The following is a 24,583-nucleotide window of genomic DNA, read 5'->3' as shown; positions in this document are numbered from 1 at the left end:
GCGGAAAACAATATTGAAGATCCAGAGCTAGATAAAAATCTTTATCATTGAATAATTTGGTATCTCTAGAAAGCTAGACATGATAAACTATTCAAAAGAATTGATAAGGATCCACCAGAAATAATCAAACATGCATATGGAGAATGTCAAATGTTCTTCTCATCAAATACAACAGCTCCTACCGTGCCACCGTCTCTAGATAATAATTGTTCACAAGTGGTGTGCTTACATAACTTATGTTTAGTGGACGGTTCTTGAGATTTTACATTACCATTCAGCAAGTGTCGATAGGTTTGGAGAGATACGTCTAGCCAAATCCCGTGCAGGCTGTTACTGCTGCCATAAAGAAAATCATGACGTCATCTGCAAACATGAGATGAGAAATCCTAAGCTGCTCAGTTCTCGGATGATAAGCAATGACACCAGTCTCGTATCTAGATCTTAGCAGTCTTGACAATCCTTCCATTGCTAGCACAAAGAAACATTATCCCATGAAAACAAAACCAAAATCTAAAAACTTCAAGCTTCAGTTGTCACCTTCAACAATCAACATTCAGCCTTCAATCATCAAGATGATAAGCCTGAAACTCTGAAACAGAAAATTCAATGGCAAGAAATTAGACATGCACTAAAGAAGACAATTAATAAAAACTACAAAATTAATATTAAACACAAAAAATTAATATTAAACACAGAAATTAATATTAAACAAATACCAATATATATTAAGCTAAGTATTTAAGTGAATTATTCATGTAATATATAATTATTTTAGATGTTTAATAGTATCTTAGTATATTTTGGATACATATTAGAAATTGAGATCATGTTTGATACAAATTATTTTATGGATTTTGAATGTTTTGGATTCTATCATATATCTATTTAGGTTCGGATTCAGTATATAACTCGAAATACCATAAAACAAGATCTATTCGGTATTTTTATCGGATTCAAATCAGTCCAAATTCATTTTTATCGGATTGTGTTTGGTTTGGGTTTTCGAGTTCGATTTATTTGTCCACCCTTATTCTCCATTTCAAAGTTATTTGAGAAGAAAACGAATAAGTAAAAGACAAATGCTTACCAAAAATGTATTTCTTTGAAAACAAAATGAATGAAGCGTGTGGTAGTGTAATACTCGAAAAATACCAACACAAACAATAGAAAAAACTCAACTTTCTGTATAAGGTCTCGATTGGTATAGCTGATGAAGAAGTAGTAACAGTATACTGTAGAAGCAATATGCTGCAGAAGCTATATGCTTTTATTAAAACTTTTAATAAGATGATTGGTAAAGCAATAGCAGTATACAATTTTTTTTTTTATAAAAGTCAGTATATAAAATATTTATTTTAAAATTATATATATCAACTTATAATATATATTAATAATATATTTGTTATTAAAAATAAGAAATCTCAATTAATAACATAAATTAAATTAAAATTTAAATGTGAAATATTATATTTAAAAAATATATTTTTTAAAATATATTTTTTAAAAATATAAATATATTTTTGGATATAAAATAATTTTTAATATTATTAAATAAAATAAATAAAATAAATAAAATATAAATTTATTTTGGATATAAATAATTTGAATATTATTAAACAAAATAATAAATTATTATATATATATATATATATATATATATCTTTTTATTTTATATATTAATATATAAAAGAGATATAATTAATTTATTTTATTTACTAATTTCAAAATTATGTTTATATCCAATATTTTATTTTAAAAATAAAATTTACAATTTAAATATCTATTTTTAGAAATAATATTTTGCATTTAAAATAAAATATAATTTATTATATAATTATATTTTATATGTGAAATACTATTTTTATAAAAAATATTTATATTGTAAATTTATTTTATAAATCAAAATTTTATTTTCTGGATATAAAAATAATTTTATGATATTATTAAATCAAATAAATGAACTAATTATATTTATTTCTTAAATTTATAAATTGTAAATGTAAATGCTCTTCCAAAAGCTTCATATGAGAGCATTTGCTAGAGAGCATTTGGAAAGCATTTGCCAGAAAGCATTTGGAGAGCATTAGCATTTAGTAAATGTTTTTTTAAATATTTTTCTAACAAATGTTGATCGGATAATGTGGAGGATAATGCTAATGCTAATGATCAACCAATCAAAGCCTAAGTCAATTTTTTTTTCTTTCCCTATTAGCCGGAAAACCTTATAATAAAAATAATTTACAAACGTAAAATATTTTTGTTTAGCTGTCAAATTCTGACTTTTCTTTAATTTTTGACACCTGTTTCTTCTATAATATAAAGTTAAATATTTATTTATATTATTATTCATATGTTATAGGCATCTGTCAATTAAGATATATGCAAATAAACATCCAACACAGAAACCAAACCCTAATTGAATTTCATTATACCTGTCTTCTTTATTCTTTTTGGGCGAATTTTCAATTGCGTACAAGCAAAGCGCCTTTCGGTGGAATTCGCAATCGGATCTCGCTCGATTTTTAATTATAACAAAAGTCATGATTCTAAGTCAAACCATGGTTGCTGAATCTGATATCAAGGTCCGAGTTTCTGACTCTGTGCGTGCTGAGATTCCTCAATTTGGATCGGTATGTGTTTTCAAAATTATCGATCTGAATCGCTTTATACACATCTTTTCATGAAATTGCAAATGGGATCAAATTGATGTTTGACAATTCTTCCTCAAAATTCTTGTAGAGGGTTAGCTTGGTGTTTCTGTATCTCAATATTTATATTTTTTTTGAATAATGACGTAATTAATACCTTTTAAATTGTTGATCGTGCCCTGTTCTATTCTAGTTATCTCAGCATTTACGTAAAAAGCATGACTTGAATGCCTTTTGCATTGTTGGTCGTGCTCTGATCTGGTTGTTTTTTGTTTGTTAAGTTGTCCGAGTTGGCTCTTTGTCTGTAAATGTGAAAGTTATAACCAGTAAAAACTAACAGTTTAAATCCATCTGTTAATGAATCTCTGTTAATTGTTTATTGTGCTCTGTTTTTTATAGTAATGCGAGTTTGCTGTTTATGTTATGAGAGCATTAAAGTTAACAACTTTCACATCCATCATAACAGGGCATGAGTTTTGCAACTACTACTACCATTGAAGAACCCACCTGTGAGTTTTTCCCAGCTATACGTTCAGGGAGCTTTGCTGACATTCGAGGCCGAGACACCATGGAGGATGAACACATCTGCATTGACGACTTATCAACTCATCTTAGATCCTCGGTTCCTAGTGCTTTCTACGGCGTCTTTGATGGCCATGGTGGACCCGAAGCATCACTTTACATGAAGGACAACTTGACCAGACTCTTCTTCCAAGATGCCGTGTTTCCAGAGATGCCCTCCATTGTGGACAACTTTTTCTTACAAGAAGTCGAGAACTCTCACCGGAAAGCTTTTGCTTTGGCTGATCTCGCCATGGCTGATGAAAGCATTGTCAGGGCTTCGTGCGGGACAACCGCCTTGACGGCTCTCATCATCGGACGACATCTTCTGGTTGCTAACGCTGGAGATTGCCGCGCAGTGCTATGCCGGAGAGGAGTGGCTATTGATATGTCTTTCGATCACAGGTCAACTTATGAGCCGGAACGTAGGCGGATTGAGGATCTTGGAGGATACTTTGAGGACGGGTACCTCAACGGAGTCCTAGCTGTCACTCGGGCCATTGGTGACTGGGAACTGAAGACTCCTTTCACTGGCTCTTCTTCACCTCTCATCTCAGACCCGGAGATTCAGCAACTCATCCTAACAGAGGACGACGAGTTCTTGATTTTGGCATGTGATGGTATATGGGACGTGTTGTCAAGCCAGAATGCAGTGAGTAACGTTAGGCAAGGGCTTAGGAGGCACGGTGACCCGAGACAATGCGCGATGGAACTTGGGAAAGAAGCAGCGAGGCTTAACTCATCAGATAATCTGACGGTTGTCGTCATCTGCTTCTCCTCGGTCCCATCTTCACCTCAACAACCGCAGAGGAGAAGGTGCAGATTCTCTGTTTCTGATGAAGCTCGAGCTCGGTTACAAGCGATGCTTGGTGGCGACTGAAGCCAATTTTTTTTTTGGGCATTGCATATAAAAATGGATGGGTTTTAGACCAGTGCAGCGATGATATCTCTAATTTGAGATTAGTTTCAGTGAGATAAAATAAAAGACTTACACAGAGATAGAGAGGTAAGGACATGCTTGTAATGTGGTTGGTCATTTTTTATTCATCTGTTTGTTAGGTTGTTTCAGAAGAGACAGTAAGAGCAATCTGAAGTTTTGTTAGGATTTTTGAAAGTAGAAACACCAGATTGGTGATGATGAGTAGTTCAAGTTTTGTTTTTGAGGATTATTGATGTACTATTATACCATTAATGTTTAAGAAATTTGTTATTAAACTCTCCGGTCTAGGTTTTGTCTGAGAATATGAGGTTTGTTTTCTGGTACAAACTTCAGAGTCCAAGAATCTCTAGTCCATATTTGTGAAACTTGAGAGTTCTGTGGAGTTCAGAATTCAGAATTCAGAATTCATAACACTTATTTTGACAAACATAGATAGTGTTTGTCAGGGTCTACTAGAGAGACGAGTTATCTAGGAGTACAACGGATTTAATCTCTTCCAGTGAAACAGTAAGTTCATTGAAGATTACTCCTCCTTGGACCTAATATTTCAGACACTAAGCTTTGTAATCGCGGCCAATCTTATAGTTCCCGTCTTTTCTTGATGTATTTAAATATTTATAACATCTTTATAAAATTTAGATAAAAACTATTCTTAAAATTTTATGAAGTAGTTATCCTCCATATTCAAGAATACCTTACTAAACCTACACATAATTCAAACTTAAATTATTCATATTCATGAAGGTCTTTTAAACATATTAAAAATATATATTTTAAATACATATTTATGAATTAAAACAAAATTATGAATATATTATACATATTTATCAATATCTTCCTAAAATTTAAGAAATATTGTAGTTATTCAGTAATGGTTTCCTAAATATGCATATGTACAAAGATATCATATAATTCAGGAAGGTTCTACTAAAATTTGATTTTTAAAAAATCGTTTCATAGATTGATTTTTCTTTTTGAAAAGATCAAAATAAAAATTTCATCATTTTTTGAATTTTTATATTTAAATATTTATTAATTTAATATGTCTGTAAGAAATGATATAATTGTTATTTACCATTTTAGCGAAATATATTTGGTTACTTTGTCACTTGTGGGCTGATTTGAAAACAAAAACATGTTTTGAAGCTATTTCTCTATAATGCTTCTACTGCTATAAACCAGAAATATATCACCACTACATATTCATGCTTATATATCATTCTGCTACGACGTACTAACAAATCAAAACTTACCACGATTAGTTTAATTTACTTCCACAAAAATAGATAGATTAATGGGATAATTTGCAAAATACCCTATTTATGATATGAAATTTGATAACTACATTTTCTATTTTACTTTTTGAAAAATACACTTTCTTAATTATGAATTGACTTTTTTACCCAAGATATTTCGAAATTAATATATAAATTCGTAATTAATAAAATAGTATCGTTAAATTATTTTGTTTAAAATAAATATGTGTGTTGAGATAAATATGTTATTTTACCATTTTACAATAACAAAGATAAATATGTAAATTATGATTTTGTTTTGACTTTATCATGAAGTTTATACATCCCTTTATTTATTTTCTTCAACTTATATAAACAAGTCACGTTGTTAAAAGAAGTTTCTTTAAATTTCCATGATTCTTTGTTCATCTTCCACTCTCTTGAAACTCTAGCCAAATGCATTATGATATTCTAAAACATAACTATTGTAAGAATAAAATAGAACCAAAATTAAAAATGAATTAACAAACCTCTATGAGGAAGAATCTGTGAAACTAAGAAAAAAAAGGAAAAAAACAGAAATGGAGAGGATACGAGAGAAGGAGACGAGAAGACGATACATGTCTTGATTTTTTTATTTTTCAAAATAATAAAAATTTTAAGATATTATTAAAAAGATATGGGAATAATATTGTGTAGATATATTAAAAGGATATTAGCTAGATTCTCTAATGATTTTTTGTTTTAAAAAGTAAAATTTAAACAATATATTAGAAATTGGATTTAAAAAACAATTTTTAAACGATATATTAGAAATATTAAGATTGGACAATTAGGTAAATTTATATATATATAAGTGTATTTTTCAAAAAAATTTAAATAAGGATGTAGTTTTCAAATTATAATCTTATTTGAGTGTATTTCTCCAAATTTTCCCTAGATTAATCTATTATTGTTCTATGAAATAAGTTTTTCATTTGACCAGTAATCTAACACCCATAAACCATAGCTGGAAAAATATCTATAAATTTTTAATTTGATTTGTTATTTATTATAGTTAAAAACAAAAATATGGATATACGTAAATCTACTACTCAAAACAAATATATATTGAATATCTGTAAAACGAATAAAATCACAGATATTCTTTTTTTTTTTTGAGAATTAATAGCTAATCCGGTTCATTATATATATATATACATATATAGTACAATAACTATAGATAAAATATAAATTATTATATGCTATGTAAGTTTTATAGTTTTTACTTATTAGATTGATTATTTTAATTATTTCAATTTTTTAAAAGTAAATAACCTTTTCTATTTTGTTTTTGTAATAAATAATATTATTTATATTATTATTATATTTTCTTTTATTTTTAACTTCTTTATTTATTTATTTTAATCAAATTTGATAACCCATTAAAACATAAAAAAATAAGAAATCCGAAAACCTATTCATATAGTTGAAAATAAGATGAAATCTAATAATTAACTATTCAGACGTAAAAATCAGATTATGAATACATTAAAAATCAGGTCATTCAGTTTGTGCCGATCCCTAATGCAGACAAATATTCCACCAATTTTTGGTCAAATCAAATCTTCCACCATTAAACAGAAAATCTAGCACCTTTTCTACCACGTCAAAAACAAGTTTACAAAATAGTATTTTCGTTTTAAATAAGGAAGATTGTACCAACAACCATCAAATAAATTCTAATTTATCAACTACTTAAAACTCCTAATTCACCAATACACAACTTTCATGTATAAATAATTGCCATATTACCTCTCTATTGTGATCCCTATAACCTACTGAGAATTATTTATTAAAATAAATATCAAATAAACAACATAGACAATTAATGCACATTTCTTTTCTTCTTTTCCTTTTTTACCAAATTTTTGTTTCTTTTTCATACGTACAAACGCACGTCACTTCAGCTCAAAGTAAGGAAGAAACAAAGATTCTGAACTTACGAAATTCAACTTGAAAAAGAAGATGGCACCGTAGAGAATGAGGTGACATCGCGCTTTTATACTCTTATTTTGTTTTTGTTTTATACTCTGTTTTTGTTTTTATACTTTGTTTATGTTTCTATTTTTATATTCTGTTACTATTTCTATTTTTATACTATATTTCTCTTTTTTTTAGTGATCCAAAAGTAAAGAATAACGACAGAGGATCGGTAGAAGCGTCGGTGTATCGGAAAAAAGAGAGATAAAGATGATCTTTATGTAGTGGTGAAAAATAATGACGGTGAATTAAGTGAATGTGTATCAGCACGTTTGAAAAAATAAGTATTGAAAAAGATGAATTCGCCGTCTATACTATATTTGGTGAACGAAATAGTATAGTATATATTCTTTAGTGTAGTTATTTATGTAAGGTTATCATACTATTTGAGACATATTTATATACTATTTCTTAAAAATGTAATAATCTGGTGACTTTCAATATTTGAAAACGGGGAAAACTGTTTATATCTCAGATGTGGGCTTACATTTTTGGGTTAGGGTATAATTTTTTATCATCTGGGTTGAGTTTCACTAAATCACCATCGTTAATTTGTTACTTGTATTAATGATATGACCACATTTATGTCGTAATGTCAGTCTATTTTATTCAATAATATAGCAGTACAATATCCATATAACTTTGCTACTAAAGTCCCATGAATTATTGAACGAGAACTAAAGTTTAGTTCTCCGTACTCTCTAAAAGTATTATACTATATCCACCATGTAATATAGTATTATGAATCAGGCGAATGTCATTAATTGAAAACGGAGGAAAATCTTTATATCTCGGATGTGGGTTGACATTTCCAGGTTAGGGTTTAGTGTTATCATCAAACTATTATCCTCCAAATATTTACTGAAAATATTAAACAGTATGTGGTTTATATGTGTGTAAAGTGGCTTCATTTATCACCCTGATTTGCATAGTTTACGGTAAATTATTAGCTATATTTAATTTGGATTATGTGGTATTAACTTCTTCTTTTCACCTGCTATTTGTACGAGAGAGAATCATAACCGGATCAAAGAAGAAACAATTGTTACTTACTTAATTATGTCAAAACATAGACATGCACTTGATTTCACTTGTGATTTAGGTTATTCAGCAAGTAAGCATTTTAAAAGTACACTCTAAAAATACTATACTATATCCACCATGTAGTATAGTATTATGAATCAAGTGAATGTCATTAATCGAAAATGAGAGAAACTATTTATATCTTGGATGTGGGTTGATATTTTCGGGTTAGGATTTAGTGTTATCATCAAACTATTATCCTCCAAATATTTACTGAAAACAGTAAACCGTATGTAGTTTGTATGTGTGTGATGTGGCCTCATTTATCACTTTGATTTGCACAGTTCACGGTAAATTATTAGTTATATTTAATTTGGGTTATGTAGTATTAACTTCTTCTTTTCACCTGCTATTTGTATGAGAGAGATTATAACCAGATCAAATATTAAACAATTGTTATTTACTTAATTATGTCAAAATCATAGATATGCACTTGATTTCACTTGTGATTAGGATATTCAACAAATAAGCACTTTAAATAATAGATCTAGCTTTTCTCTAATGAATCAATCGACTAAAGAATAAGATCAATAGTTTTTAAACAAATGTATCAATCCATTAACTTATTCTATTAGAATAGGAACATGACCTATTGATAAATATTATGTCCAACTATGTATTTCATTTATTTAAAAGATTATTATATCAAATTAAATTAATATTAAACATAAATATAATTACAATTTTTTTTTAAATTAATGGATTGAAACTAGATAGGTTTATTTTTGACGCACATAAGTTTTTCTGTCTACATTTAAAATAATAGTATACTAGGTATTTCAACCGCACATGTAGACATAATTCTTATGTTGATAGCTATTGATAAATGTACTGAAAGTTTAAAGTTCAAAATAAAAATAAAAAATTAAATTTATACTTCAATTTATTAATTTTTAACTTCTCTTGATTAAAAAAGTTATTCTTACATAACAACATTAATAATTTTTTATTTGAATTTGTTGTTATCTTTAACCAGTTTTTATTATATTAATTTATAAAATATCTAATTTAATTTAAAATACATACAATTGTTAATATTAAGTGATGTTATTAAACCAAATTCTTGGAAGTACCAAAACCTAAAACATCTCAAGAAAAATTAAAAACATAAAGATGTTCAACTGAACCAATTTTACATATTGTATTATTCAAAGTAAAATATATATATATATATATATATATTTAATTATATTGTGAAATACCTCGTATAACAACTGAATCTACGCTCAAATAGATCAACCATTTTCTGTCTATTGCTTTTTTCATTTCTAAATGCTATATTCATTTTTTTTATTTTAAACTCGAAATTGCTATTTTTTATAAAATAATATTTATTATAACATTATATTTTTTTATTTTCAAATGGTCTTAACTATCAAACTTTGATAATTACGACTAAGAAAAATCATTTTGGAAAATACATTTTTTATTAAAAAAATTATAGAATCATGTTTTTCTTTACATAATAGTCATTAAAAGAAATTTTAATCTAAACAAAGTTATCATTTTGTAAAACTCTTAAAAAATAAAAAAGTAAGTATATATAATTTTAAATTTTATGAATACTTGTTGTAAATAAAAATGATATTTTTAAAAATATTCTCTTTTGGAGGCAGATATTTGGAAAATATTTTTAAAAAGATAATTTCATTGCCAATTAAAATATGTAGAAAAATAAAAAGTTAAATTATTTTTTAACTTTAATAAATAATAAATTTTATTATTCCAATTGAATAATAAGAAAATACCACAAAATCACGTTTACAGACAAAATATAAATTAAATTTATTGGTTTTGCTTTTATACCTCATTTTAGTATTTTAATACTAAATTTAATTTAATAATTTAAAAGAGAATGCCATGATATATTATGTTTACAAATAAATATAAAGAAATTTTATAAAATATTTTAATATTTTAGTATAATTATAACTATAACCATTATATGTGTATATATACTATTAATTATAAAAATTAACAAATAAGATAGAAAGATGTTGATAAACACAAAACAAATGCATTGAATTATCTTTAATTTTTTTTTCCGAACAAGTTTTACATTTTTTTGTATGAGATAATTTTTATAATATTAATTTGTGATCAGTTAAATAATGAATTAATTTAATTATTCAATAAATATATCAAACTCTAATTAGTCTAATTAAAATTATTTTATTAAAACTATAACTCAACCTACAATAATTGAGAATATGACAAATATTTATTTCTCAAGTAATACGTAAATACACTTTCTTCAAAAAATATTGAAGATTAGTTTAGTATTTACAAAATTGACATTTTTAGTCAATACTGACTTTCTAAGATTGTTTAAGCAAATTTTCTATAAATATAATCATTGATTTATTTTTAGTAGAAAATTATTTTCATACCTAGAGCTAAGTCATAGATAATGCATAACTATTTACTATATCTGTAATTCTTCTAACGGCAAAAAAAATTCTTCATCGCTCATATCAACTTCTATTCTTGAATTTGTTTTGACTAAATCCTTGAGCGTTAACTAATATTTATAAATAAACATTGTTTCAGATGTTATTTCCTATCATAAACTAGAAAATAAAATAAAAATCAGAGAAAACAAGAATGGCTGCAAATTTAATGACCAATGCATTCTTGTCTTCTTTTATATTTCTTTTCTTAATCGGTTTCTCGTACGCGATTACAAGTTCAGAGATGAGCACAATCTGTGACAAAACTTTAGATCCATCTTTCTGTCTTGACTTTCTCAACACAGAATTTTCATCTCCTAATCTTCAAGCCTTGGCGAATTCTACACTTGATGCTGCACAAGCAAAGCAACACAAACATTCAAAAGACTTCAATCTATTATTGATGGAGGAGTCGACCCACGATCGAAACTAGCTTACAGATCATGCTTAGATGAATACGAGAATGCTATTGGAAACCTCGAGGAAGCTTTTGAGCATTTAGCTTCCGGTGAAGGTGAGGGGCTGAACACTAAAGTTTCTGCTGTATTGGATGGAGCTGATACATGTCTAGATTATGTGAAGAGACTGAGATCTATAGATGATTCTGTTTTGAATAATAGTAAGGAAATTAAAAATCTTTGTGGTATTACTCTTGTTATCTCCAACATCCTACCACGCAAATATTAATTTGGAACCATCATCATGTGTTTGACTGATTAAGTTGTATTATTGGTAAGATAATAATTACATTTATCATATACTAATTATTAAAAGAAGTAAGCTTTTCAACATTATCATTTCGTCCATGCGCTGATTGGATCAATGAATGACCCATCTTATTATAAAAGGTGACTTCAACTGGATAGGGTGGGTACATTGATTATCCTAGTTTTTGGAACCATATGTGATCCGATTTGTTTTGGTCAGATTATCAATTTTTGATCTTTATTCGATGTGTAGCCATCTGTCGTATCCGGATATCCAGAAATACATATTTTACCCGAATACCCAATTCAAACCTAATAAATAAAATATTTAAAAAAATATCCAAAGAAATAAAAAACCCAAAGTAATATGGAATAAGAATCATATTGTATTACAAAAGTAAAAACTGTTTACTTTTCAAAAAAAACTCTAATAACTAAACAAAACTTTTAAATACAAATTATTTTAAAATTTACATCAAATATAATAATCATGTTGTTGAATATATATATATATATATATGCACTTGATGAAAATCTGCACTTTGTACGGAATGATATCTATAACCCAAATTTTTTTAATATTAATTTTCATTTTCATTTTAATTTTAATTATTAAACTCAATAGAATTTAAAATAATATTATTAATTATCTTATTTAAATATCAATGATAACTGATATATTTTTTACCATTTTATTAGGGGGGTCTAGTCTAAGATCTAAATGTTCTCACTAGTAATAACAATCATTAAGTAACTTGAGTCTTTAATCAAGAACTTTTTGTAGCTGTGGTCTGAAAAAATCTCGTCGTCATTTAAACATTAGAAACAGTCATAACCCCTGAAACATAAACAAAAACAACAGTAACCCAGTAAACATAATATTATCAACAATTTAGTCTTAGAAACTGTGACAATAACATACAACAAAACATTACTTATGTATTTTCGCACTCAGACAAATCAAGCGTAGCATACAAATGACGGATGCCTCATTAGATTAAAATTCATATTGAGAGATTAAGTGAAATATACCTAAATGAAGTCGAAATTAGGAGACTACCCTCTGTCAATATCAGTGGACAATCAGATACACTTTTGGTGCCAGATGGACGAAAATACCCCTAAGGAGATCTGAGCTGAGATTATATAGGTTACTGTTCGAAGTGGTAGGTTTGCAGTTTGAAGTGGTAGGTATGCAGGTAAGAGACTTTATAGCCACACTTTCTCTTATGTTCTCATCCACTCAATTAAATCATTATAAATAAAATAAAAAATGAAATCTAGATTAGTTTAAAAGAAAATGAAGTACAAATAATAAATCAATAAATTATCATATCTTGTCTTTTTTTACCAGTCTCATCTCTTCTTTTGCAACTATTATCCCATAAACGTGTTTCACTATCTTCATATTAACTATGCCTAATATCTAACACATATATTATTATGGATCAGTTACAAAAATATATTTTTATTAATATTCTATATGAGCCCATATATATATATATATATATCAAAGAACATTTTACTCCCCAAACCATATATGAAGATGTGAGGCGACCAATGGATAAAGACTACATATATTTTTCTAATGTATATACAATATTTATATCAGTGTGTACATGTATGTTAGGCATTAGGGTTTATATATATAATGGTGTATTAAAAAGAAGATACACTATGTATTTAATTGTTAACAATAATGTTTACTGATAAGAAGTTGGTTATCAGATACAATTTATTGTTAACAATCGAGTTAATCAGCAACAATTATGTTAACATTGAGTAATTGGGTGTTATAATTTTAATTGAAATCTTTGATTTTCTAAGCTCAATAACACATGATTTATGAACAAATTCCCAAAAGACTAGTTATCGGTAAATAATAATGTTAGAAAATAATGGTGAATCATAAAAAAGACTATGGGTGACTTAGGGAGAAGATACATATTTTTTTGTATTCTTTGTGTATTTTTTTAACTGCTATTAATAATGTTAGTTGATAATAAGTTTGTTATCATAGTCAAGTTATTTTTAACAGTCGGGTTATTGAGAAACAAGTATATTAATACCAAGTAATTAAGTATTTTAACTGTGACCCAAATCTTTTATTTTTATTAATATTCTATATGATTCCATATATATATATCAAAGAACATTTTACTCCCCAAACCATATATCAAGATGTGAGAGGACCAACAGATAAAGACTACATATATATTTTCTAATATATAAATATAATATATATACAATATTTATATCAGTGTATACATGTACTTTAGGTATTAGGGTTTATATATATATATATATATATATATATATATAAATAATGGTGTTTTAAAAAGAAGATACACTATGTATGAGTTAGAGAGCAAATACAAACTTTGTATATTATTTAACAGTTAACAATAATGTTTACTGATAAAATGTTAGTTATCGGATACAATTTATTGTTAACAATCGAGTTAATCAGCAACAATTATGTTAACATTGAGTAATTGGATGTTATAATTTTAATTGAAATCTTTGATTCTCTAAGCTCAATTAACACATGATTTATGAACACATTCTCAAATGACTAGTTATCGGTTAACAATAATGTTAGAAAATAATGGTGAATCATAAAAAAGACTATCGGTGACTTAGTGAGAAGATACATACTTTGTGTATTCTTTATGTATTTTTCTAACTGCTATTAATAATGTTAGTTGATAATAAATTTGTTATCATAGTAAAGTTATTTTTAACAGTCGGGTTGTTGAGAAACAAATATATTAATACCGAGTAATTGAGTATTTTAACTGTGACTCAAATCTTTTATTCTTTAATCTCAACCAAAACATATAATTCAAGAATACCTTGTCTGAAATTATGTAATATGAGTGCAAAATTATACATTGTTTTTTGGAGGATTGGTTATCGGTTAACCATAATGTTATAAATAATATTTTATTAAGATGATGCAAGTACTGGTGTTTATGAAAGAGTGTAGTATCCCTTTTAGAAATTAGATTGTGCAGGAGCCGCACTCATTAGTGAACTAATTAAACCTTTATATAGTAGTTTGCGGATATTTTTCTACGACATAAAGAGTACGATGAAAACATGTTATTTATCAAATTCAAGTATTGTTTTGTATGAAAGTGTAAGTTGTTTCCTTTGGATCAAGTAGATTATGAAGTGCTCTGGAACCGTTGTTTGGGTTAATTTTCCAAGTAACAACACATGACATCAAAAACAATACTAGTTAATGAATTAATTATATTTTCTTAAACTAGTTAGCATATTCCTTTAGGCTATGTAATTATCTAAATCTGTAATGATAAAATTTACTTCGATGTTTAATAATATTTCGACACATCACTAATTATAGTTGTAACGGTTACAAAATAAATTATATGTGAAACCAAACAAATAGATGCTAAATATACTCGTAACAAGTTACCAGACATTTTATATGTGTAACTGGAATTGTAGGGTCATAGATGACAACTTGACACCAAAATTACCTAGTATTATAGCAACTATGAAAATGTTATCTGTTAAATAAATACCTAAACAATATTAAAAGATAATTGTTTAGATAATTAGCTACAATAATCAACCAAAGTAATAAAATTACTTATCTTTTGATTCATGTGCGTCAATAAAAGATTTTATCCCTTTTGGTTTGTAGCTCTCTATCTGATTTGTTCTTCTGTGGTTTTTTCCTCTAAATGTCTCTTTCTTCGTCTTACAAAACGAATAGAACAAAAAATTGAAAAGGACCGAATAGGAGATAATGTATACGGTTGAAAATAGCAAACATATTTTTTTTTGAAAATAAAATAGCAAACATATTTAAGATTAAAATTTTATAGATATGTCAAGCATGAAATGGGAACGGGACTAACACCATCTACAAATTTTTCTTTCTAGTTACAAGCCACAAACTCATAAGAGATCTAGAACGTTTGTAAAAAAAATGTTTATACAAAAACCCTTTCTCAAAAAAAAAATGTTTATACAATACCTTACGTGGTGTAATAAAAGGGTAGAAGCTCCAAAAACAAATTCTTAAATTTCTGAAATCTAAGGATATTCTCTACTAGAAAAAATAAAAATCTATTTGTTTTTGAAAAAAAAAATGAAAATTAAAAATCTGGAAAAGAAAATGTTATTGAGATGAAATGATGAAAGATTGTTCTCACGTACCAATGCAATTATGGGAAAAGAATCTATGACACACAGACCTGACACATCGTCTCAGCCTGTCAGGTCTCAGCCTCTTAGGTTACTGCTCTACTCCAAAAGCTATGTGGGTAAGGGTAAAATGGTCAACAAATAAGGTGTATAACATGAGAGGGTATACCACTAATATTGGTCCCGTTTGAGGACAATGACACCAATTTCTCATTCATATTTGCTTTGAAAACTCAGACAACAACATACATGTTAAACACAAATCACTAAATGGTTAAAATTGAAATTATCATCATGTTACAAAAATAACATAATATAAAACTAAATGCAAAATAAATCATATGCTATCACACAAATAACTGATTCTAACATTGTTGAAAATTTTCATTTTTCCATGAGAACTTTTAAAAGTCGAACATTCCAACCTTACAAATAATGTCTAAATCACAAAGCATTAGAATAAAAAGTGATGTAGAAAAGGAACATAAATAGGATACAATAAAATTTCAACACCATAATTTTTAGTTTGTAATAATCTCTAACCGATTATCAATCAAAGAAATTGACTATGCTATAAGCCATTAAAATCATAAAATAAATAGTTATTATCACTAAAATTTATAATATTCATTTATTAATTATCCTTAATATCAATATAAATATAATTATTAAAATAAAGTCTTGTTATGGTTTGTTTACTGTCAGAGTAGTTTATAACATGTTAACATATACCTTTTGCTTAGAGCTCACCGCTTTGATCAGAATTTTCTACTTGTGTCTCATCTTGATTATGTTTTCATGAATCATCTTGTGTTTTTGTTGCACTCCTGATTCAAGTTCATTTTCCGCCTCATGATCAGGAAGGGATATTCTTTCAGATTCTTCAACTTGAGTATTATGTGTTTCCCTTTGTGGTTTCTGATCTTGGGACATGTTAATCCCATATCTCTCCAAAATATTCTTGAGATTTGTTTCCTTCTTTGATGGGGTTTAAGAGAGATCATTTAGTTCACTCCACTTATTTTCTTTATAAAACCCTTTTGACTCCACAAACTTTACATCTCTGGATATCAAAATCTTTTTTGTTGATAGACTATAGCATTTATACCCTTTCTGAGAGTTATGGGATAACCAATGAACATAGCTTTAGTGCTTTTTGCATCCAACTTGGTTCTCTCTTCCTCTTGGATAAACACAAAACAAAAACATCCATCCACACGCAAGTGGTCTATCTGAGGTTTTTTCTGGTTCAGTACTTCAGAAGAGACAGTTTATTCAGGATTTTAGTATGTATCTTGTTAATGAGGTAGCACACAGAAAGCATAACATCACTCCAAAACTGTTTTGGGACATTGGTATGAAACATCACGGATCTTACAACTTCAATTAGATGTTTATTAATATTCTTCTCAGCAACACCTTTATGTTGTGAAGTATAAGAGTAGCTGGTTATAATAACTTCACATTAGCTTTGAAATGGTTAGTAACATACTCATGGAAGTTCATAAAAATCTCTAGCACTTTATCTTTAGAGGGGAGCAATGTAATCCATGTATAATAGGATTTTTCATCTATAAACGTCAAAAATACTCCTGAAAACACATGGAGATGTTCACACATCAAAATAAATAAGTCAAAAGACTTTTCATAAATAGTTTCAGATGTTGGAAACACATTCTTAAAATGTTTCCTAAGATGAATACTTCACACTCCGGATGACTGAATGACATATCATGCTATTATGTGTTCAAGATCTCGAGTGTGAAGATTACCTAATCTCGCATGCTAATGCTATCACATACAATATAAGTACTATCTTACCTTGAAAGTTTCGTATCAAAAACCGTGGTAAATTGTAGTTAATTATTTCTTCATATCAAATTCGTGGATTTTTTTCCACAATTTGTACACGAAAAATCACATTTTGTGTTTCGTAACTTTATCTATATGATTTGTAGCTTTTGCTGTCTCTCTTCTTAATTGGAGCGAGTTCAAATAATTTTGTCAAAAAACGCAATCCATCTCCAACAAAACCCAGTTAATCTAATAGAAAAACATAGTTTAGTACTTCCTTGAGTTAACGTAACACAGAGACTACAAACCATATAAAACTTATCACCTCCTAGTTCTAGTTACACAAATCTAATATGCCTCCTTTTACTTTAGACTTGGAAGGTATTTTAGAAAAGAACCCCTCAACACACAAATTGTTATTACAAAAACTTCTAAGGATCATCTAGACCCGTACATGTACGAAACATGTCTAAACGACTATCTTCGAGACGTAGAGAGTATGCCAGTTTTTTGTATTCGCTCCAAGTAAACGTTTGGTATAATCGTGGTTGATTCACTGTCGTAACCATCGCCTGTAGTGGCCCAATCTTTGCTTGGAGGGGCGGTCCAGCAAAGTATGATGTCGAGAGCCTGCTTTCCTTTCCGTAAGTCAACGCTCTATGCCGTACACTTATAAATCTTCCGTTCGTCATCACCTTTTAAAAAAACAACGACCGTATAATTTTTCTTTTATAAACAATAATAAATGTTGTGACCAAAATAAAAAGGAAGGAATTAGAGAAAACTTAAAAGACACCGACCTGTAACAAGTCTCCTACATTGACGCAGAAAGCTGAGGGGTCAGGGGAGACAGGGACCCACATGCCATCTGTGTTGGACACTTGGAGGCCTCCTACACCGTTAGATCTAAGGACTGTTAAGATCTGCGGGTCGGTGTGTTCTCCGAAGCCAACCCTGGTCAGTGACACAGATTTATCAGAGAGTGTGGCTCCACCGAAAAACTGATCGGACGCTGGATAGTGATTCACCCTCAGAATGGAGTCACTATCAACGGAGCTGATCAACCTACTGAAGGTGTGAGGTGGGACCCCAAGTCCCTCAGCCGTCAGTTCTAATATCTCATGAGCCAACTGCCTAACTGCTTCTATGTAACAATTCACTGCCGAGCTGTCGAAACATGTCATACGTCACATATCATTATTTGCTATCATTTTTTTTTTGTTAATAATAGAATTATAAGCAAAATAAATCAGAAATCTTAATGTTTCTACTTTCAGAAAGAGTTCTTTTTTGTTGGGTATAGATGAACAATTTTTTTTTGAAAATTAAATAAACAAGAATGGCAAAGAAAAAATCTAACATGATTTCCAAAAAAAAAAGAATGGTAATGAAAATCTGTTGAGTTATGTTTGACCAACACTGATGAAAAATGTGCATGAACATATATTAATCATTTGTGTTTAAAAAAAAACATATATTAATTATTTGAAAATTCAACAGTCTTTTTCAAACATGGTAATTATATGTATTTTAGATACTACCAGAAATGTGAGGTAAAATTAGATGTATTTTCTAATAGTTCGATATATATATATGCTACATGTATCATGTAAATTAGTAGATACATTTATCAAAAAAAAAAATAGTAGATACACAATTATTATCCATACACTGTTACTAGACAGACTGAGTCTCGATTAGTCTACCTTACTCCAGTATTTGATTAAATCCCAAAAATAAATAAATGAAAAACAAACCTATACCTAACTCAACTAAAAAGATGAGTTGTCTGCTTAAAGTTTATAGTATCAATAAAATTAATGTTTCCTTTGTTTTATTATAAATTTTGTTTAAGAATTTTACGCATGAACTAAAAATGAATAAATTTTCTGTTAAACTTCTATTGAATAGATTGTTTTTTGTTAATTAATGAAATTAAAATTGAGAAGAAAAACTAAAAATATTTAATATTTATTTTGAAAATATAAAATAACGTTTATAATGAAAAAATTAAAAATTAAAATTAAAATTGATATAAAACAAAGGAATATAAGGTAACTTTCCTCATATACATAAATGAACTAAATCAAATTTATGTATATACGATATTCATCTAAATATAATTAACATAGAATGCTTCTTGTCTACACTTATTATATAAAAAACATAATAAATAAGTAAGTTTGTCACATATATGTTTTCAAAGGTTCATAATAGATAAACATGCAGTCATCCTTTATATATTTAAGATTCAACTATGCAATATGATACCGTATATTAATGGTCGTATATATGATTTTAGGTTTACTTGAGATTCGAACTCTTGAACCGTAAGCCTAAGTTACAAAAAAAAAAAACTCTTGAACCGTATAACTTATAAATAAGATTACAGTATACGTACCGGATGGACGGCTTAGAGCGAAAGGCGGGGTCGTTGGTATGAAACAGCAAGTACTCGACCTCACCAGAGTCACCGTTGAGCCCGATGTCCCTAAAGCCATAACGAAATGCCTGGTTAACAGATTCAACCGATTTCTTTTCGTGAACCGGTTTAGAGAAGAAGTTAATGGACTCCTGCTCCATCCTTGAGATGATGGTTCGGTCAAAGCCGTGGTTGACCACCTTGAAGAAGCCGAGAGTCTCGCAGGCTTTGACTATCTGCATCGACACTCGTGATCTCTCCTGCGACATGTCTATTATTGGTATGCCTTTATCTACGGCCACGATTTTCTGGGACCCTTTCACCATTTTTAGAGAGAGTGATTTTATTGAGAAAGATGATAACGAAGAATTAGTGTAGGTATGTGTATGCGTGGATATATTTATATACACAAGAGAGAGAATTTTCGCGACCAAAAATGGTTATCACGTGCATGTATTAGGCACCAATGGGTTAATAATTTTATTGGTCGAATCTTATAAATATATAAGGTTGATAATTAAAGATAAAAGAGAAATGCTGCTGCTTTGTTGAAGTATTATCGCATCCTTCATACTTTTTTTTTTGGTAAAAATGTTAATATTTTATACCAATTTTCAAATTAAACAGAATTTACACAGCTACTAGTGGCAGAAACTAACATTAAAACATAGAGCTAACTAGGAGAGCAGAAACGTGTTACAAAAAAAAAAGGAGAGCAGAAACAAGAGCTTGACCATAGCAATGCATTGCCAAATCAAGCACCCTTCATACTTGCTATTACATTAGAGCACCTAAGGAAAAGTTCTTAGTTAAGAGATTATGAAAACTCCACTAAAAGTTTACTGTCCAAATGTGACATTGGTATTGGTTGAATTGTTGAAAACAAAATTAAATTTAACTCAATCTAATTAAAAAATCATATTTTGCTGTTTCGAGAAACCCATGCATGTGGGTTCTTACCAATGGAATTAGTGTAAGACTTCATGTAACTTTTTTCTTTTCAACTTTTATGTAACTTTATTTATTTATTTTTTTGCTTTGCTACACGAATCAGTTTTGATGATTTTCACCGATTTACTAAACAAAATTACCGGACACGATTTGGTACCTGATGCAAAAAAAAATTCGTTAAATAAGCTGAATCATGTATAACTCTTTCTCTCTTTAAAATCAAAAAGCTCTAACTTTTTTCTATAATTTCTGATCTACCTTATCTATGGTCGGCTCTTTTTGGCACATGAGGCTCTTCCCCATTTCTCTACTCCTCTTATTTTCCTTTCCCTCTCTTCCTCAATGTCTTATTTGTGGTAATATGCAAGTTACATTGGGTCTATGGGACTCTACCAGAGGTTCACTTTGCATCATAATGTTCTCAGGTTCTTGTTTTCACTAAAATAACGGTGAGGCCCACGAAACAGCGGAAAAGATGAGAGTCGATTTTTTAAGGCTAAGCATGAGTCAAATCTAGTTTTCTACTTTTAAAATCTCTGGAAAATCTTTACTGGTGAAGGTGCTTGATTTGGTGTGACACCTCCTCTTCCATAGAACTCGAAAGTCAGTGAACAGAGTTTTAATGTCTCTTGGTTCTCGTGGATAAAATGAATTAAGGACGTCGATGATGGAGTGGTTAACCGAAGGAGTCAACCCAGGGTCTGGTCATGAAAGGGTTTTTACATCCCAGTGTTGAAAAATTCTTCAAGGTTTTATTGGTGGTTTGATACCCACAACTCTGGAAGCGTGGATTTTCTATACAGCTTCTTGTCCATTGTTGAAGCCTGCAGTTCAGTTGGACACTCTATCCATTTTAGGCCAGGACCGAAGCAGTGAACCCGGTTAGTATAAACCTAACCGATTTTGCGCCTCCGGTGTTGAGATTATTGAGACAAGTACTCCGTTTTGGTCTTCAGGGACCAATAGTTTAGTCAAGTTCAATGTTATCTTTCTAAGTTTATGGTTCATTGTGTTTGTAACTTTTGTCGTATCATGAGCTCGAATTTAAGGGTCTAAGAGAAAGAATTCACTTCGGGTCTTGGGTATTCTTTCTTCTTGGTGTGCTAAAATATGTAGTGATGGCCGGTTAGTGTTGGATCCATCTTTAGTAATTTAAAGTGATATTAGACTACATCACTATATTGGATTAAGTTCGGCCGAAGTCAAATTGTGTATACCTTTGAATTGGATGAATGAATGTGATGTTGAGCCCAACAAAAAAAAATGAAATTTATTATATCTTTTGTGGTTGCATGTGTATTAGTATATACATATATGCACTAATGTAGATTTCTTAATACCATTCTATTTTTCACTATAAAATAGAGATTAAAATAAAAGTGTTACAGTCTTATTTAATCTTTTTACTATATCATAGAGCAATATATTAGTTTATTTTATAAATAGAATACCTGTTTTTTCATCGCTCTATTTTTTGACTACGAAATAGAATATCACAAAAGAGGATGTATTCAATCTAAAATCACTTGAAAGTTTTAAAACTCTACAACTTAAAGTACATTTAATAAAAGTGGATTTCAAATTATTTTATAAAATGTCAAATTCAATAACAGCAGATTTTAAAATTTATTTAAAATGAATTTTAAAATCTATGTTTGAATGACAATGAATTTATCATTACAAATCACTTAAAACTTCTAGTTAAATATACTTCATAACTCTACTATTAAGTTATTCTATTTTTTTTAAAAAAAATAGAGTAATCAATTGGAAATGTCTAATGCATCAAATGCACCCCTAGTTAAGGTCTTACATTGACAATACGATTTCATGTCAGATCGTTCCAACATGTTTAAACAAAATTCACACACCATTTTCTCTAGAGTAAAATGGTGAACAAATAAAGTGGAAAAAGGAGAAAAGAAATTATACGAATTTGGTGTAAATGTTTTCACTTATTTAAAGTGGAGGAAAAAGTTACTCATTTTTGTTAATTTTACTAGTTTTAGAATAAAATAGCTAGTGTTATTTCACTTGCACTACAAAATAATCATTGAAGTGTATCACTTAAATTGCATCACAAAAATAAATGATATAATTTCAAATTACTTACTGAGAAATGATACAAATATATCTAATTCTTAAATCAGTTAGAACAATTGATGTTTTTATTAATTAAATTAACATCAATTCAATAAAATGATATAATTTTATATGAATTTGCATCATTTAAACACAACTGATATTGTTATATAGATTTATATCAATTCAAACAATTGATACAATTATTTTCTTGGTTAACATCACTTATTAAAATGATATATAATTTATATCAATAAAAACTGATGCTAACAAAAACATATATAGGTAAATTACTCTTTAACATCGTTTTTATGGATGTGATGTTAATTTATCTTAACTGACATCAATTAAAATATCTGATATATAATTTACATCGATGAAATAATTTAGCAAGTTATTAATACATATATTATTTAATACAGTAAAATTCTTTAGGTGACCAGTTATAATCCCTACAAAAAGGGAACCACTACTACAATCCCAAATAAAACGTTAGCATCTCTTATTAACCTTAACAAAAGCTACTTCTCTTCGATCAAAATCTTCATCTTCATCTTTTTTTCTTTCAGCTTCTTAAACTTTCTTTATCAATTTAAAACATGTGTATTTGTTTCTTCTTATGAGAACTCAAAGGAAACTGGATTTTTCTAATCATAAGTCGAATCTGATTGAAATTTTTGAGAAGTACCTTTCTTTTCTTTTCTTTTTTCCATGGTTCTCATTCTTTCAAAAGAATACAAGTTTCTTTAAAATAAAATTGTTTATGGTTTAAGCATTCTTTGTTGCTAGGGTCAAGAGCATCTGGAAATATAGAAGGAGATGACGTTGATTCAAAAATGGAAGAAGCATAGAAGTCTATTTTATATCAATCGATGGAAAATTCTACAATGAACAAGAAATAAAGAAGAACTGAAGGATCTCAAATGTTGTTTAACTATTGTAATCATTTTCTCTTTTAAATTCATCTTGTATTTTCTTGTAGGCATGTACTTTTTTCTTTTTAGTTATATTTTCAATAGAAATATAAAAATGTTAAAGAAAAAATATTTTCTTCAATTATATATTGCAAAACGTTATTTAGGTACAAATGATGATAATATTCTTAATTAATAATTAACAATTATATAATTACAAAATCATTTAAATTTTGATATTAAATTAAATTATTAATAAATGATATAAATAGTTCCAATCAGTTATTTTAATTGATGTCAATACTAACATCATTTATAAAAAACTGATGTAGTTTTTAAAATCATTTTTTACAATTGATATATAATGACATCACTTATCATAATTGATGTAAATATTTAGTATTTTTACATCATTTATTAATAAATTGATGCAAATTATTTGCATCACCACTTTCAGAGTCATTTATTTAAGTGATGCAAAATCTTTTTACATCATTTATAACTAATGCAAAAATTATAAATAAATGATGCTAAACAACTCTTTTTTTGTAGTGTTGGTTGGGGGAAAAAGTGAAAATGAATGTTCTTTTTTGAA

The 24,583-nt window shown here is 28.3% G+C and overlaps 2 protein-coding genes, 1 long non-coding RNA gene and 1 pseudogene across 4 annotated transcripts; 3 read left to right on the top strand and 1 right to left on the bottom strand.

The window, feature by feature from the left end:
* Positions 1 to 2,369: 2,369 nt before the first annotated feature.
* LOC108857683 (probable protein phosphatase 2C 13) lies at positions 2,370 to 4,424 on the top strand. 2 transcript variants are annotated; one of them, XM_057010209.1, is made up of 2 exons: positions 2,370 to 2,582; positions 3,115 to 4,424. In XM_057010209.1, the coding sequence occupies exons 1-2, from the start codon at positions 2,541 to 2,543 to the stop codon at positions 4,087 to 4,089; spliced, it is 1,017 nt and encodes a 338-aa protein (XP_056866189.1). In that variant the 5' UTR covers positions 2,370 to 2,540; the 3' UTR covers positions 4,090 to 4,424. The 2 variants fall into 2 exon arrangements, with proteins under 2 accessions (XP_056866189.1, XP_018487195.1); XM_018631693.2 differs by having other exon boundaries at positions 2,370 to 2,630.
* Positions 4,425 to 10,915: 6,491 nt separating this feature from the next.
* Positions 10,916 to 11,715, top strand: LOC108860715 (pectinesterase inhibitor 1-like; annotated as a pseudogene).
* Positions 11,716 to 17,897: 6,182 nt separating this feature from the next.
* LOC108860570 (gibberellin 2-beta-dioxygenase 4) lies at positions 17,898 to 20,388 on the bottom strand. Its single transcript, XM_018634435.2, has 3 exons — positions 20,021 to 20,388; positions 18,420 to 18,786; positions 17,898 to 18,314 (listed from the first exon to the last, which is right to left on the bottom strand). The coding sequence occupies exons 1-3, from the start codon at positions 20,365 to 20,367 to the stop codon at positions 18,051 to 18,053; spliced, it is 978 nt and encodes a 325-aa protein (XP_018489937.1). The 5' UTR covers positions 20,368 to 20,388; the 3' UTR covers positions 17,898 to 18,050.
* A 3,191-nt stretch (positions 20,389 to 23,579) lies between these two features.
* Positions 23,580 to 24,130, top strand: LOC130512838 (uncharacterized). The gene is made up of 2 exons (XR_008946444.1): positions 23,580 to 23,758; positions 23,864 to 24,130. It is a non-coding gene; the product is annotated as an uncharacterized LOC130512838 (long non-coding RNA).
* The last annotated feature ends 453 nt before the right edge of the window (positions 24,131 to 24,583 follow it).

Source organism: Raphanus sativus, chromosome 5 (genome assembly GCF_000801105.2).
Source record: "Raphanus sativus cultivar WK10039 chromosome 5, ASM80110v3, whole genome shotgun sequence".
Lineage (NCBI taxonomy): Eukaryota > Viridiplantae > Streptophyta > Magnoliopsida > Brassicales > Brassicaceae > Raphanus > Raphanus sativus.
This window is presented reverse-complemented; position numbering and strand designations above follow the sequence as displayed.

What these genes read in the sequence shown, in the direction of transcription:
- LOC108857683 (XM_018631693.2), top strand. Translation starts at nt 2,541, where the DNA reads ATGATTCTAAGTCAAACCATGGTTGCTGAATCTGATATCAAGGTCCGA. An exon ending in AGATTCCTCAATTTGGATCG is followed by an intron (nt 2,631 to 3,114) that starts GTATGTGTTTTC and finishes CCATCATAACAG; the next exon opens with GGCATGAGTTTTGCAACTAC.
- LOC108860570 (XM_018634435.2), bottom strand. Translation starts at nt 20,367, where the DNA reads ATGGTGAAAGGGTCCCAGAAAATCGTGGCCGTAGATAAAGGCATACCA. An exon ending in CGCTCTAAGCCGTCCATCCG is followed by an intron (nt 18,787 to 20,020) that starts GTACGTATACTG and finishes ATGTTTCGACAG; the next exon opens with CTCGGCAGTGAATTGTTACA. An exon ending in ATGTAGGAGACTTGTTACAG is followed by an intron (nt 18,315 to 18,419) that starts GTCGGTGTCTTT and finishes TTTTTTTAAAAG; the next exon opens with GTGATGACGAACGGAAGATT.